The sequence below is a fragment of the Trichomonas vaginalis genome, chromosome VI (genome assembly GCF_026262505.1).
Source record: "Trichomonas vaginalis G3 chromosome VI, whole genome shotgun sequence".
NCBI lineage: Eukaryota > Parabasalia > Trichomonadida > Trichomonadidae > Trichomonas > Trichomonas vaginalis.
In genome coordinates, this window is record NC_067208.1 from 10,149,119 (window position 1) to 10,164,056 (window position 14,938).

Consider the following 14,938-nt stretch of genomic DNA (forward strand, 5'->3'; position numbering starts at 1 on the left):
CACATGAGAAAGTTTTGAACGAGCCAAGTTTATGAATATAAGTTGATGATATATGATATAATAATAGATAGATAGATATATCACTTATGAGTTATTTATACATATATAAGTTATGGAAATACTAGATAGATGTGAAGATATTACGATACAAACTAATACAGTCTCAAAAATTCTTAGATCTCAATATCAGAGTGTGTTTGATATGCGGGTGTATTACATAATAATAGCTTATAAGATTATAAATGTATAGTATATATATGAAAGGTTTATATTAGAGTAGAAGAGAAGAATTAAAATGATTTTCAAAAATATACTCAAATAAGGCATATTTGATTTGTTAGAGATATAAACCGGATTGAAATACAATAACTTTATTAATAAATGTAAAAATATAAGTTATGATAGTAATGCAACAAAATGAGACGTAAAATATTGGTATATTAATGTAAATGAAAGGGTATGAACTGAAATACTTATATATGATATAAGAAGAATAGTGGCTTATGGATTTAATGAGATTTTTTTAATGAAATTAAATAATAAAAAACAAATTAAGTAAATAAGAAGCTATAAGAGAGAAATGTGTGTTTATTGAGGTTGTTTAAAACGTTTTTAGAAGGATTGTTGGAATTAGGAGAAAATGTGATGAGATGAGATAATTAATAAATAAATAGAAAAAAATAAGGATTATGATAGAGTTAATGAAACTGGAAAAGACTAGAAGGGGGCCCTGACCTCGAGAAAGGACCCCCTTCCCGGTCTTTCTGGCGAACTTTGGTTCGCATTGCGAGTGTCTGCTGCTTCTTTTGACTGAAGCAGCAGGCACTCGCAATTATATGTCACGGCAAGTGCACCTGTGGTGCCAGAATGCACTTGCCGTGACTTCCCATGAATCTCCTGATCTTCCTGAAAGGAATGACAGTACTGACAAAAGCCACTTCATTCAATACCAGAAAGCCAAGAAGGAAGTTCTTACCTTGAGAAAGAGCTTCCTTCTTGGCTTTCTGGTTTGCATGTGATTTAAGTTAGTTGAGAAGGGGTATTTTCCAAGCTCTGGCCTGTGCTTGGGCCAGAGTCTGTATATTTCTTTCTTTCAGGGCCGAGTTACTGCGAGACCGTCGACATGATCGACGATCATCGCAGAACTCAGCCCTGAGGACTGTTCTTGCAGGCTCTGGCCTTGGCTTGGGCCAGAGCTTCGTATTTGACGCTTCCCAGGGCCGGATTCCGCTCCTGCCGCCCGGGATAAGGGCCGCATTTGGGGAAACCGGCCCTGGGGAATGTAAGCGAAGCTCTGGCCTGTGCTTGGGCAAGAGCCTGTATATTTCTTTCTTTCAGGGCCGAGAAGAGAGGAGATCGTCAATGATGTGGACGATCTCCCTCAAACTCGGCCCTGCGGATTGTACTTGCAAGCTCTGGCCTCGGGAAAGGCCAGAGCTTCGTATGGACACTCTCTCGGGACTGGATTCCTCTCCGGCCGCCCCGAATCAGGGCGGTCTTTGAGGAAACCAGCCCCGAAGGATTGTTTGCGAAGCTCTGGCATTTCCTGAGGCCAGAGCTTATGGATTTCATTCAGAGCCAAGTTCCTCTCGGATCGTGCCTAATGAGGACGACCGTGGAGGAACTTGGCTCTGATGAGATGAGTTGTGAGCTCTGGCCAATCTAATTCTCTTACTCCATAGAACCTATATTCAAAACTATAACAAGATGATAGTTTCTGAAGTAAAAAATATGTTTTCTATTTGCATTCACTACGTAAATCTTCTATTCAGTTCCTCAAGGATGTCGAAAAATTTCTAAGATTTACGGAAATTTTCATACCTCAGAATTTCATCCCTTAGAGAATCTAAATGAGTGCTTTATCACGTTTCGACTTTGGTATGATAGGTATATCTAGGAAATCTAAATTCAAAAAAGCACAACCATTCTTTGAGGAACGTGATGAAGAAATTGAAGAATCAGAAGATGAAGATTTACCAATAATTCCAACTTATGATTCGACATCAGATATTTCATTTGATGATTCTGATTTGTATGGTAATACATATGAAGAACTATCTGAAGAAAGACTTCCATATGGATTATTTACAAATGAAGAAACTCCTATTAATAGAAAAAAGCGATACAACAAAATTCTCGAACCTAAAGGTCATCGTCCATCCAGACCTTCAGATGTTTCTGAATCATTTGAAGCTCCACACCCAGCAGAAAGTATTCTTTTATCTTTTAATACGCCAACACATGATATTAACCGATCAGAAATATCTTCACCAGATGTATTTACTAATACAAGTTCTAATATTGCAATTAATAATTCAAATTCACAGCAACATTTTACTCCAATTTCACCTATCGAAAAAACTTCAATTCAAAAAGAATTATCATTTACAGAAGGCTTAAATAGCGCTGATAGACAGTCTTCTTTTATAAATCTTTTTGAAAAAAGTGATTTGACTACTTCAACAGAAGAATTAGATATTTTTGGCAAAAGATTCTTAGAACAGTCATCCCCTATACAAGAATACAATGTACCTGATGCTAACTTAGCAAAAGTGCAAGAAAATGCTGAGAAAACAAAATCAGTCACAAATAGCAAAAAATTTAACGACAAACTAACAAAATCATTCAATAATATTGATTTTTCATCAAGTCTACAGTTTGATTCCACAGAATCTCCTGAAAAAAGTCAAAATTCATCAAATAATTTTTCAACAACTAATCAAAGCGTTTTGCAAGAGCTCAAAGCATATGCTGATAATGAAAAGCAAAAAGAAAATAACTCAAAACCTCAAATTTCCAAAGATAAAAATAATAATATTCAAAATCAGCAAAAAGTGACTCAAAACAACAAATCATCGATTCTACCACAAAATTTATTGTTCCTTTCTTCATTTGAAAACAGAAATTTTGACAAAGATTTTATTATCAAAGAAAGTCATCATAAAAGAGAGAGAAGATCGTCATCTGGCTCTGATTCAGACATAAAGCCATCAAGATCACGTGATATTACTACTATTTCACCGAAAAAATCAAATATAATTGTTGATGAAATTATATCTCAGCAAAACAACACAGAAAACAATGACAAGGTAGTTCCTGTTGAAGAATTTGATGTTTTGAATTATCCAAAACATAAAAAATCCAAAAGAAAAAGAAATAAAATTGGAGATAGCACTCCTGTGTCAATTGATGATGAAAAACCTTATACAATTGATGAACCTGTCTATATGTCGCCAAGCAAGAGGTTAAAAGTACAAAAATCCAAAGAAAACATCAAATTTGATTCAGATTTTTCTGATTCTCCATCAAAACAAAGAGCATTGAGTGAAAATGATGATTTAGCTGATAATTTAATGATAAAAGAAGAAGCCAGACCTCATATTTCTCCAAATAACAACATGATTAATAATATTTTAAATAATGATCAACAACTAAGACAAGTTATTCAAGAAAAAACTCCTAAAGAGAATAACAAACCAAGATTGAGACGTTCTAAGCATCAAAGTCATGAAGAAATCATTGAATCTTTAACTCCAGTTCATAATTTACGTCGGCCACATAAATCATTGAACAATGACATGTTCAATGAAGAGGAAGAAGACTTACCGTTGTTTTCTCAAGAGAATGATGTATTTTTCACTCCAAAAAATGTAATAAATAATTCAAATTCTTCTTCCGAACAATCAGAGAACGTAAATTCATCAGAAATCAAAATACCACAATCAAAAAAGATTTGTGTTGATTCTTTTGATGAAAAAATCGATGAAAAAAGAAATTTTATATTTTCAAACAACGAAGATGAGAAGGAATCAACATTTGAGACAGGAGAAAGCTACAATACCTTTGAAAATGATAGAAATACCTCTGATAGCTCTTATTATTACGAAGAAGATTATTATGAAGATGATGACCAGTACGAATACGATTTTGATGATGGTTTTGATCATAATGGAACAAAGAAACTCGATCTGTTCGGTCCTTTGTCTAATTTCAAGTCAGCAACAGCGAAATCAGAAAATTCGACGATAGATTCTAATGAATCTGATGAAATATCATCGAATACATTGATAGAAAGTAATATAAACAATGATGATAATGAAGAAGAGAAAATTTCTGTTAAAAAACATAATCATTTGCCAAAACCTCCTCCAGAACTGATAAACAATGATTATGAATATGAAATTACTCCAAAGAAACATCATTCAGCAAAGAAACACAAAAAGAGATCTTCAAAAGTTCCAAAAGATGAAGATTTCGAACAATTTTCTGACAATTATGTGATTCCTAATGATTTACTTGGAGAAAGTCAATTCCAGAGAATAGAGCTTGTCAATCAAAAGTTTTCCAGTCCTCCTTCTGCAGAATTCATGGATCAGAACCTTCAAATTTTGGCGAAAGAAGAGAAAAAGAAGAAAAATCCAAAATTACCTGTCATTGATGAAGTTGATGAACAAATTAATGTTGATTTGATTAATCCTAATTCAAATGAAATAAATGAAGACTCAGATCAAATCAGTCAAGAACTCATACCTGAATACGAAATCAACAACCCTTCTTCTGATCCATTCAAAGACGTGATTTTACCTAAATTTAAAATTAATGAAAAACAACAAAACAATGAAAACGATTTTAATAAAATTAATGAGCTGCAAATTAATGAAAGAGAAGGAATTCGAATTAATGAAAGAGAAGGAATTCGAATTAATGAAAGAGAAGGAATTCAAATTAATGAAAAAGAAGGAATTCAAATTAATGAAAAAGAAGGAATTCAAATTAATGAAAAACAACAAAACAATGAAAATGATTTTATTAAAAGAGATGAACAACAAATTAATGGGAAAATGAGAATTCAAATTAATGAAAATTCTACAAATTATTTTGACAAAAATTTAGAAAAATCTAAAAATGTTTCACAGGTAAATGATAATGAAATCGTCAATACTCAAAGTTTTTATAATGATGTTAATTTCCAAAATCAACAAATTGATGAAAAAGAAAGAATTAGAAACAATAAAAATGAAGTTAAAAATGATTTTGTTAAAAATGACTTCACTTCTACACATCAATCCAATAATGATGAAATATTACATGGAAATGTTTTGAATCAATCAAACAATGGTAATAAGATTGATTTTAATGATTTTGATTTCCAAAATCAACCAAAAATTAATGAAAGAAAAATTGATTATCAAAATGATGATTTCATTTTCCAAAATTCATCAAAAAATAATTTCTATAACTATAAAGTTGTTTCTGATGATTTTAATTTCCAGAATGAACCAAATAATAATGAAAAACAAGTTAAAATTGAATCTGATGAAAAAATGATTGAAGATAAAGATGCAATGATAAGAAGGACATTTTCTGTTCCTGATGACATGGATGATGCTGATTATGATTCGTCTGATTCTGATTCAGATCCGGTTGTTGTGAATCACATTGATCAATCAAATGATTTCCCTACTTTCGAAGAAGACAAATCACAACCAATTCCAAAAGCAAACTCTGTAAATATTCAAATGATTGATGTACAAGATTCGATGAAAAACTTTGATCCAATACAAAATCAACAAAAAACTTTTGTCAAAAAACCTTTATCTAAAAATTTTGATTCTGATGAAGATGATGACGAAGAACAAGTGAAAGAAAGAAACATTTCGACACCTGTTAAACCAGAAATTAAACCTAAAAAAGAAAAATTGCCAAAAGAAAACAAAAGTGAAATTAAAATTGAAGAAAATGTTGTTGAAAAGAAGGAAAAGAAGAAATTAACAGAAGAAGAGAAAGCAAAATTAAAAGCAGAAAGAGAAGAAAAAGAAAGAAAACATCACGAATTTTTAAAGAAATTGGAAATAGATAGAATCAACAGAAAATTAAAAAGATATCAGAAGGCAAACAACAACACAACAACTCCACCTCCTAACATTGATGAAAATAATTCAAAGTTTAAAGATGATGACGAAAATAAAGGAGGAATAAGACAACATATGAAACCTTTTGAAGAAAGTAAGTTTTTGGATGAAAATGACAACACTAAAAATAAATTGAAACATAGAGATAACAAAGAAGCTCCAAAAACTAATTATGTCGCATCTAAATTCTTGGATGATGACAAAAGTGATTCTAAAGATGAATTTGAGATTAAAGAAAAACCAAAACAAGAAGAAAATTCTAAAAAAGAAGAATCTCCAGTAAAGAAGAATAAATTTCTCAATTTTTCAAGTGATGATGATGATTTCGACTTGAAACCATCTCCTCATAAGAAACCAAAAGGAAGAATTAAACCAAAGCGCCATAAAATTTCATCATCTTCATCTGATGATGATAAATCATCAAAAAAGAAGAAATAATTCATATATATCTTGTAATTATCTTGTTACTTAACCATGAAAATAAACTGTTTGTATTTGTTTGAAATAATAAATTTATGCGATAGTGCTTCTATCTCACTATATCAAAAGCTTATGAGGAAATATCTTATCTTGACAAGTACTCATATGGGTTCATGCATGTAATTAGTATATTTAAAATGAATAAATATAAATATATCCCCGTGAATAAAGAATAATTGGAACCCACAAAATTATACCACATTAGAATCATTAACTTGGATTTGTGTAAGATAATTTAATAGTTCTCCAAAGACAAAAATATTTATCACTATTTAACAAGAATTAAAGAAAGATTGAAAAAAATTATTCTAAAAATTATATAATTTTCGTATTATTTATGGAGAATTTTTATTCGTCATAGTATGCATATTCGTTTTATTTTATTAATTTTTGAATATCTAATTTTTGTAAGAAAAGATTTCAAAAAAACGTGTTTTTGCTAAAAGAGAATGGAAAATACTGAAGCTGACCTCGAATTGCTGACACAAAAATTATCCAGCACTACCGAGGTTAAGCTTCGTGATCTAACACCTACTGAAATCTCGATGTTATCATCGACGATTCCTGAAATTAAAACAATGTTAGACTATCGAACAGAAAGAGATGAGTTTTTGACGAAGTTTACTGACCCCGTAAAGATACCAACATTCGCTACATACTCAGACGATCTCTTAAACAGTTCTAACATAAATCCGGACTTACCGAACGAAACGCAAAAGCAATTGAAGCTCTTTTTCGCAAATGAAATCAACCGCGCTAAAACTATACGCGATATTGTTAAAAATCATTTCACAAATTCGCAAATAATTATTGATTCTCAAGAATCTCTCTTTACTTTTACAAAAGACATAGCAAATAGGATTTATCAATGTGAATCTGGTTTGAAGCGTCTTCAAGCAACAACAATTTCCACTTTTAGTTTAGCTGATATCAAATTACAAGTAAATTCAACATTTTACGAGACAGCACGTAGAGCATTCTTAAACTCTATCAACCAGAAGATCAAAGCATTCCCATTATCATCAAGATCTTCAATAGTTAATCGAATATTAAAAACTGTTATGGATACAATGACAAAAGATAGCTCTAGACCTCAAGTTCTTACTTTTCATGATACTCCAGAGCTAGTTGATAAAGAATTAGAAAGACTTTCCAAAAAATTTGGAATTCATACTGATATTTCTCAGGCAGATGGCCAAGAATTCCTTTATCATGCAGATAAGATCTTCCATACACTCTGGAAGAAGCTAAATATCGAATATGTTGAGCGAAATTACCCAAGAAAAACAAATAAAATCGAACCATCGCAAGAACAACTTGTAATGGACAGATTACTTGATGATGTTGCTCCTGATGTCAAGTTTTCACTCATATTTGAGCATTTATTTACTTTTACTCAAGAAGAAGTGATGAATAACATAAATGAAGTTGTTAGGTTCTATCACGCGAAGATTCCTGACCATAAACTTGTTTCTTGGCTTGAACTACGCCTTGTTCATATGAAATACCTCTTAGTTCTTATTCTTTCTCATTTAAATTATTTTGAATTAATCAGAACTGGCAAAAACTATCAGATTTCATCGGATCCTGAGATTCCAAACATCATAGAGATCAAAGATGAAGAAGGAAACCTTGTAGTTTTCACAAAAGCTCTTTCAAAATACGAATCTGTCAAAAATATGATTCTAAAGATCGCAACATTCAACTTAGAGAGGTACCAATCAACAATAGAAGAAGCATCGCTCACAGTTGACAAAGAAGGAATTCTTGAAAGGTTATTAATTCATATGTCGAATTTCTTAATGGCAAAACGAGCTCTTTTGCAGCCATTATTAGAAGCATATGAGCATTCAGGCGAAGACAATCTCTGGAACGTGATATCTCAAGTCCTTGACGAAACTCCGAAATTGCCATTACATTTATACCGAAGTTTCGAGAGCCCGTTCGAAATTGAGGTTGAAGTCATGCATAAGAAAGCGGATATCATCAGATTCCTCTTCAATTCGCAAGTTATGCATGAAAGACAAATCTCAACTCAATTTAATGAGGTCATTCCTATTTTTGACCGACCAATCAGTCTCGCAAACGAGAAACACTTCTATAAGAGATACAATGAGAGTATTCCCATGACTGTATTCGAAGTTTACCAGAGTTTAGGAAAAATTGGCGAATTTATCAACGTAATTCACAATGTTTCTCTCGAGTTCATAGAGACATTGCAGATCAGACAGATCCGATTCATGAATTGTGTGGAGTTAAGTGTATGGTCACAGGTCGAAGAAATGTTAAAAAGTGACGTTTGTCAATTTCCTTACGATAGAAGCACTTCTTCATTTAATTTCGTGCTGAGCGATACAGTCAACTCATTGTTCAACTCTGCCTTCGTTAACAGGATCACTGAATTCGACGCTATAAGTGAGAACATGAACGAAGGAAAGAAATTGAGATTTTTCTTAGCATTAAAACGGTTTTTGCACTTTACACGACAATTAGAAGAAGAAGTGATCAGAACGAACATGTTGCAAGTCGCCTATTACGAAGGCTGTGATTGGCTGAACATCTCAGACAGATCAGTTTTAATGGGACCGTTCAGAGAAACAGCGAAAGGCGGAGATGTCTTGGAAATGCACCAAACATCAAGTGGCGAAAAAACAATTGATTTCGCTTTGTCAGAGATCGAACCTGTGACAATCAATTTCTGTTCGCCTAGTGATGTAAAGGATATAATACTATCCAATAATTTCGATCTATTGGACAGATTAGTTCGTTACCAAAGGTTGCAAAACACAATTTTGGAAGCAGCTGTTAGATATAATAATGTTTCAATAGATTCAGACAGACTTGTTCAATTTTTTGAGATGAATGAAACATCATCTGATGTTTTCTTAACTGTACAAGATGAGAAACTCAATGAAGAACAAGGTGCCGAAAAGTTCATGAAACAATTTATTGCTCCTCTTTTGTTTTACGATTCTGCTTCTATTTATAGAGATAATCAACTGATGCAAAGTGACAAACTCTCGTTCATGGTCTCTATTTCGTCAATTAAAACGAGAACAAGAACAATATTGACGTCAAAGACAAGACAGAAAGATTATAACTCTGATACATTATATGATTTGTATAGAAGTGAAATGTTGGAAGCATTTTCTTTGCCAATTTATAGATACGAAATCTATAGAATTACTAATATAGAAAGAACTGTTTTGCAGTCAAATGCTTTCATTGATACTTTCGTTCTCGGACCACAACAAAGTACGGTTTTTGTAAATGAAGCAGGTAATTTTGAATCGATGTTTTATGTCCCTTCTTGGGTTGAAGTTTTCCAAATGATGCAGACTTCTCCTTTCGCAAGACAAACAATGTCATTGAAGGATGTTTTGAGCTATGTAATATACAGATTGAAATTGTTGTTGTTGGCCAAATACGAGTGCTCTATTTCCATGTCAAGTAGTAATTTATATCCTTCTCTTTACAACGGAAAATTTTCAATGGAAACAGGATTTTTCCAAAAATTAACGAATGAATTACAAAGATTGCCAAATTCAAGGCAAGTTGACATCGCAAGCAAATACTTGGAAGATAAATATGTACATTACTTCTATAGGATTGAGCATGCCGCATTGAGAACTATCGAATTCTTCTTCCAATCCATGAAAGTTGACACAGCAAGATCTGGTTCTTCTTTTGATAATGAAAAAAGTAAAAATTCTTCACCAAGATTTTGCCAAATTGTCAAAGATTTATGGAAAGAAATGCATCAACAACAATTTGTTGATAAACACATCTGTTCATGCGACAGATATATTCCTTGTTGGGTTAATCAGTTCCTTTCAGGAGCCAAAGATAACGATAGACTTGAATTTTCTTCAAGTTTACAAGCAACTGACACTTTTTTGGATACCGCAATTAAAGGAATCAAAGGCACAGCTGTCATGGAATACTACCAGATCTTACCATCAAGTATACGATTCCTGAAAGATGCGATTTGTTTGTTCCATCTTAAATTCGCTTATTATTTGTTGTTGGACAAATACACGCATAATCAAATCACTCAAGAAACATTTGTTTCTCTTTTGAATCACACAGCGGCAATCACAGGACAAACAGCATGGAATGATTTGATATTAAGCGAAGTCAACAAAACACTGAGTGTTGATGATGAAACAACTCAAAAATTCACTCCTGTTTCCATACAAAAACAGACTCAAACAACATTCGATGTTGCAAGGAATGCAATTGATTGTATAATACTGAACTCGCAGATAAAGATTGTACAAGAACAAGTCTCTACAATCGAACATGGTTTGTCAGGAGGAACTAAAAACGTTGCTGAATTAAAACCTGATATTTCGAGTGAAATTTATTCGAATAAAACAGGAAATGCATTGTTACAAGTAACTCCTGCACAAGCTGATAAACAGTTCAATGAGGAAATGAGGTATTCCGTTGCACAACTAACCAATTTCCTTTATACGGCTTTGGATTCAACAACTTTGGAAAGAAGAGATCATGATGGCACTTTTTCAACTTTGTATGATGCTGATGTTTTCGAAGCAATGGCACAGAAAATGACTAACGCGTTGAGTATATTTGGAGAAGGTTCTGTTAATGATTTGAACACTACATGGAGTGATTACATTCGTGCATTGGCAAACCAGTTACAAAAGAATGATGAAGAAGGAAGTTTATTGTCAATTTTCCAAAAATTGCAAGAAGACGGATTAGAAAGACAAATTGCAAGCCAATCTTCTGTTCTTTTCACGGATTCTTTCTTTGAAATCAATGATTTAAGAGGCAGATTAGCTTTGTTGAGAGAAAACAGAAGCAAACAAGAAATGGAAATGATCAGCGAAGAAAGAGTTCAGTTCGATGATCTAGTTAATGATTTGAAGACAGAAATAACAAACAAAAAGAGTGAATTTGGTGGAATCAAGAAATCAGTTTTAGACCAAGTTTCCAAGCGAATTTTCACAGCGCAAGGTGTCCAATTAGAAGTAAATGGAGAGAAACATGAGAATGGAAACAACGACAACAAGAAGAAGATCGAAGATATCGAAGAAGAAAATGTTTTGTTGCAAAAGAAAATAAAGATTTTGAGAATTACTCGTTGCATGGCTTTGATTGCTTTGAAAAGATCATTTTCTAAAAAGATTGCAAGTGCTGAATCAGACAGAAGAAGTGCAAATGCACAGTTGTGGGGCTCTAAATTATCATCTGATGAAGATGGAAAGATGATGACACAACAACTTATAGAAACAGGAAGAAGACTCGCAGATCTCGAAATAGAAATCGAAAAAGTTAAACAACAATTGGAAAATGAAAAAATGTCAAATATTCAGTTAGTTCATTGGAAAGCTAAAAACGAGAGAAAAGCAGACGAACTCAAGACAGAAATCGCAAAGTTTGATGATGTTGGTGATGTAAATATTGATGAGTTACTTGCAAAACTAGAAGCTAAAGAGAGTGAGTTGGAGCAGTTGAGAAGAGAATCAGATGAAATTGAAGAAAAAGCAGAAAACGAAATAAGAAAACCAATGAAAGATATCAGTAAACTTCGCGAACAAATAAGAGATGCAAGAATTTCGCGTGGTGTTATGTTACGAACATCAAACTCTGTTCTTTCGCAAGAAGCTAAAGATTGGGAAGCAGACATGAGGAACAGAGAATTGGCAACATCTTCAGTTTCTCAAGAGAATCAAAAATTGAAGAAAGAAAACGAGTTACTCAAAATCCAAATCGAGAGATATCAATCAGACAAAGACGGAAGATCGGTTGAACAAAAGAAGCAGATGGAGGCAACACTCAAGTTCAATGGAGCTAAATCTTCGTTGGCTAAAGCTGCCTCGAAAGTCAAACCGATTACAAAGCCTGTTCTTCCTCCAAGATCAATTTCAAAATTATAACTTTTTTATTATTATTATTTATTTTTATTTTTGTTTATTAATATATTTATAAAATACTCTATGTTTATCAATATTAACTTTTAATTGTACGCTTACTCTAGCATGGAATCCTTAGCACATACATACTCATGATTATGACATAAGAGAGGCAAAACTTATATTTTTTGTCAATCTGATATAAAATTATGTCTTGAAAATATAGTGCGCTTTGTAAAAAAAATCATCGTTTGAGAGGATAACTGAGTACTTTCTGACACAAGAACCCACAATGTCAAAAACTTTGAAAGACCAAAATTTTATTTTAGCGTCAGAAAATTTACAAATGAATACTTTCTGGCAAACAGAGTCTCAGAAAGTACTCAAATGTTCATAAGGAGTGTCAAAGTGCACCCTTAATTCATCTGACAACCGGCGTGAAGCGCCATTGAAATTTAACCTTAAACATCTGAATTGAAGGCCCTGTCATAGGAGCGTAAGTGCACCCTTAAATGAAGAATAAAAAATACTAAAAACCAAAAATTGTTTAAAAATTATTCTTTTTGAACATTAGATCTTTTTCGACGACGAATTTTTTTGACTGCATCATCTCTCGCGAACGTATCATGACGGTTCTTGGAAATTGGAATTTTGCTATTTACTGTGTTTTCTTGATGATTATCTGTTGATGATCCGTTTACAGGTTGAGTACAGTTCGATTCGTGTTTAACAACTCTGTGGCGAACACGTCTTTTTCGAGGAGGTGATGTTTTATCAGAATTAACTGGAGTTCTGTCTTTATTATTAGATGTTTGATATCTCTCTATTTGGGTTTTGAGTAATTCATTTTCTTTCTTCAATTTTTGATTCTCTTTTTTTAATAAAGATATTTCCGACTCCTTAGCTGCTTTCCAACTTTTTTCTTCTTTTGAATGAACAAAATTAGATATTTGCAAAGCACCACGAAAGTTATATGATTTACTGAAATAATCGCTTTTTTGAGTGAAATTAATCATTGGCTTTATCTGCTCATCTGAATGTTTTTCCTTCATTTTTCTTGTATAATAGTCATCATAGTAATGTGGTTGAATATCACCCATAGGAATATAATATTTGCGATAAAATTGAGCAGATTCAATTCCAAAGCCTCCTGCACCATCATCCCACCAAAATAGGTAATTAACTGGATCTTTCTGATAATAACTTTTTTTTGAAAGATATTTTTTCATCTTGTGAACAATAATCTTTTCTAAAAGACCATTCGGACTTCTAAATTGTGTCGGAATATATAATGGGATGTAACAGTATGGAGATACTCTTACAGATGCTGGGGAAATCTCTCCTTCTTTTGATACTACAAAAAGACCTTTTCCATAGAAAAAGAAAACTCTGTCTTGAAAGACTCCACGGAATGCAATGACAGGATGATAACGATCGCCGCTGAATTTAATTCCATCTTCTTGCTTGTCAACAAAGTATAAAAAGTCATATTCTTTCTTCGGGATTGGTTCGTAACAATTTCTGTAATCTTGGAATATCCATTCTTCATCTATCTCAGAATAATCAGTGCTTCCTTTCATAGAATCAGTATCTTCAATTTGAGAACTATTATTTCTTTGATCGTTGTTTAAGTTACAAGATTCTGTTTTTTTTTGAGTGTGATAGTTGGAGGTGCTTCAAATATAGAATATAATTCATAATCATGGATATAATAGTGATCTTTCTCTCTACAATGTGAATAAATTTTAGGTTTTCGTAAAATATGATCTTGAATGTCATGTTTCTCAAGAAAAGATTTCTTGTATTCATAAAATTTTGGAAGATCACAATTCAAATCAAAAATTTTTGGACAAAAATAATCTTCTGTTGGCTCAAATAACAGTTTTGCCATCTCAAATATCCTTTTTTCAACAGAAATACTTGTATCAACAGGTCTCTTTGTGAATCTAGTTATTTCAGGTTCCAGAGATTTTTCACTTGAATACAACAGAATAGTATATCCAATCTTGTACTCCTTGTTGATGAAATAATAATCACAACCGACTAGAAAATCAACATATTCTCCATCGCATTTAAACGGAATTATCGGAAATGTATATTTAATAGCGAATTCGGATGAATTATGACAATCTGGAACAATTTCGTTGATGGTTTTATTATTATCATAAAATTCTGGATAAGCTTGAATTCTATTACTTGGAACGAACAACTTGTGTTCTCGGATGTTATATTGCGCCCCTGGGTAGAAGTCCTCTAATCCTGGTGGATAATTTGAAGATCGAGACGAAGAACAACAACACATAAAACAAAAATCAGTTTTGAGAGATTATTGAAATTTTTATAGTGAATTTCGTAAAGAAAGTTATATGATATTGAAAATCGATATCTTTAATTTTTTTTCATCATTCAAAAACTTATATGCACGTTAGAAATTGAGAAGAAGCTGAGCCTCTGTTATTGAATTTGATTACATTCAAAATAATGCATAGATTACTAAATACATTAATATATTAAAAAAAATAAGAAATTCTTCCAAAAATTTTATTTTACGTGTTTTAAAAAAATATGGGCTTTATCACATTCATATTTTTCCTACCAGCAAAATGATTATAGAGAATGTAAGCAAGAGTTATGAGCATATACCTAAGAGGCACTATGACCATT

General features: G+C 32.3%; 3 protein-coding genes across 3 annotated transcripts, besides 1 other annotated feature; 2 read left to right on the plus strand and 1 right to left on the minus strand.

Moving 5' to 3' along the window:
- Positions 1–1,829: 1,829 nt before the first annotated feature.
- TVAGG3_0838260 (uncharacterized protein) lies at positions 1,830–6,398 on the plus strand (the record flags this gene model as incomplete). Its single annotated transcript, XM_001319137.1, has 1 exon — positions 1,851–6,350. The coding sequence occupies one exon, from the start codon at positions 1,851–1,853 to the stop codon at positions 6,348–6,350; it is 4,500 nt and encodes a 1,499-aa protein (XP_001319172.1).
- Positions 6,399–6,841: 443 nt separating this feature from the next.
- Positions 6,842–12,355, plus strand: TVAGG3_0838270 (coiled-coil domain-containing protein 162 family; the record flags this gene model as incomplete). Its single annotated transcript, XM_001319138.1, has 1 exon — positions 6,842–12,298. The coding sequence occupies one exon, from the start codon at positions 6,842–6,844 to the stop codon at positions 12,296–12,298; it is 5,457 nt and encodes a 1,818-aa protein (XP_001319173.1).
- A 335-nt stretch (positions 12,356–12,690) lies between these two features.
- Positions 12,691–12,782: a mobile genetic element.
- A 46-nt stretch (positions 12,783–12,828) lies between these two features.
- Positions 12,829–13,854, minus strand: TVAGG3_0838290 (uncharacterized protein; the record flags this gene model as incomplete). The annotated part of the gene is made up of 1 exon (XM_001319139.1): positions 12,829–13,854. The coding sequence occupies one exon, from the start codon at positions 13,852–13,854 to the stop codon at positions 12,829–12,831; it is 1,026 nt and encodes a 341-aa protein (XP_001319174.1).
- Between the last annotated feature and the right edge of the window lie 1,084 nt (positions 13,855–14,938).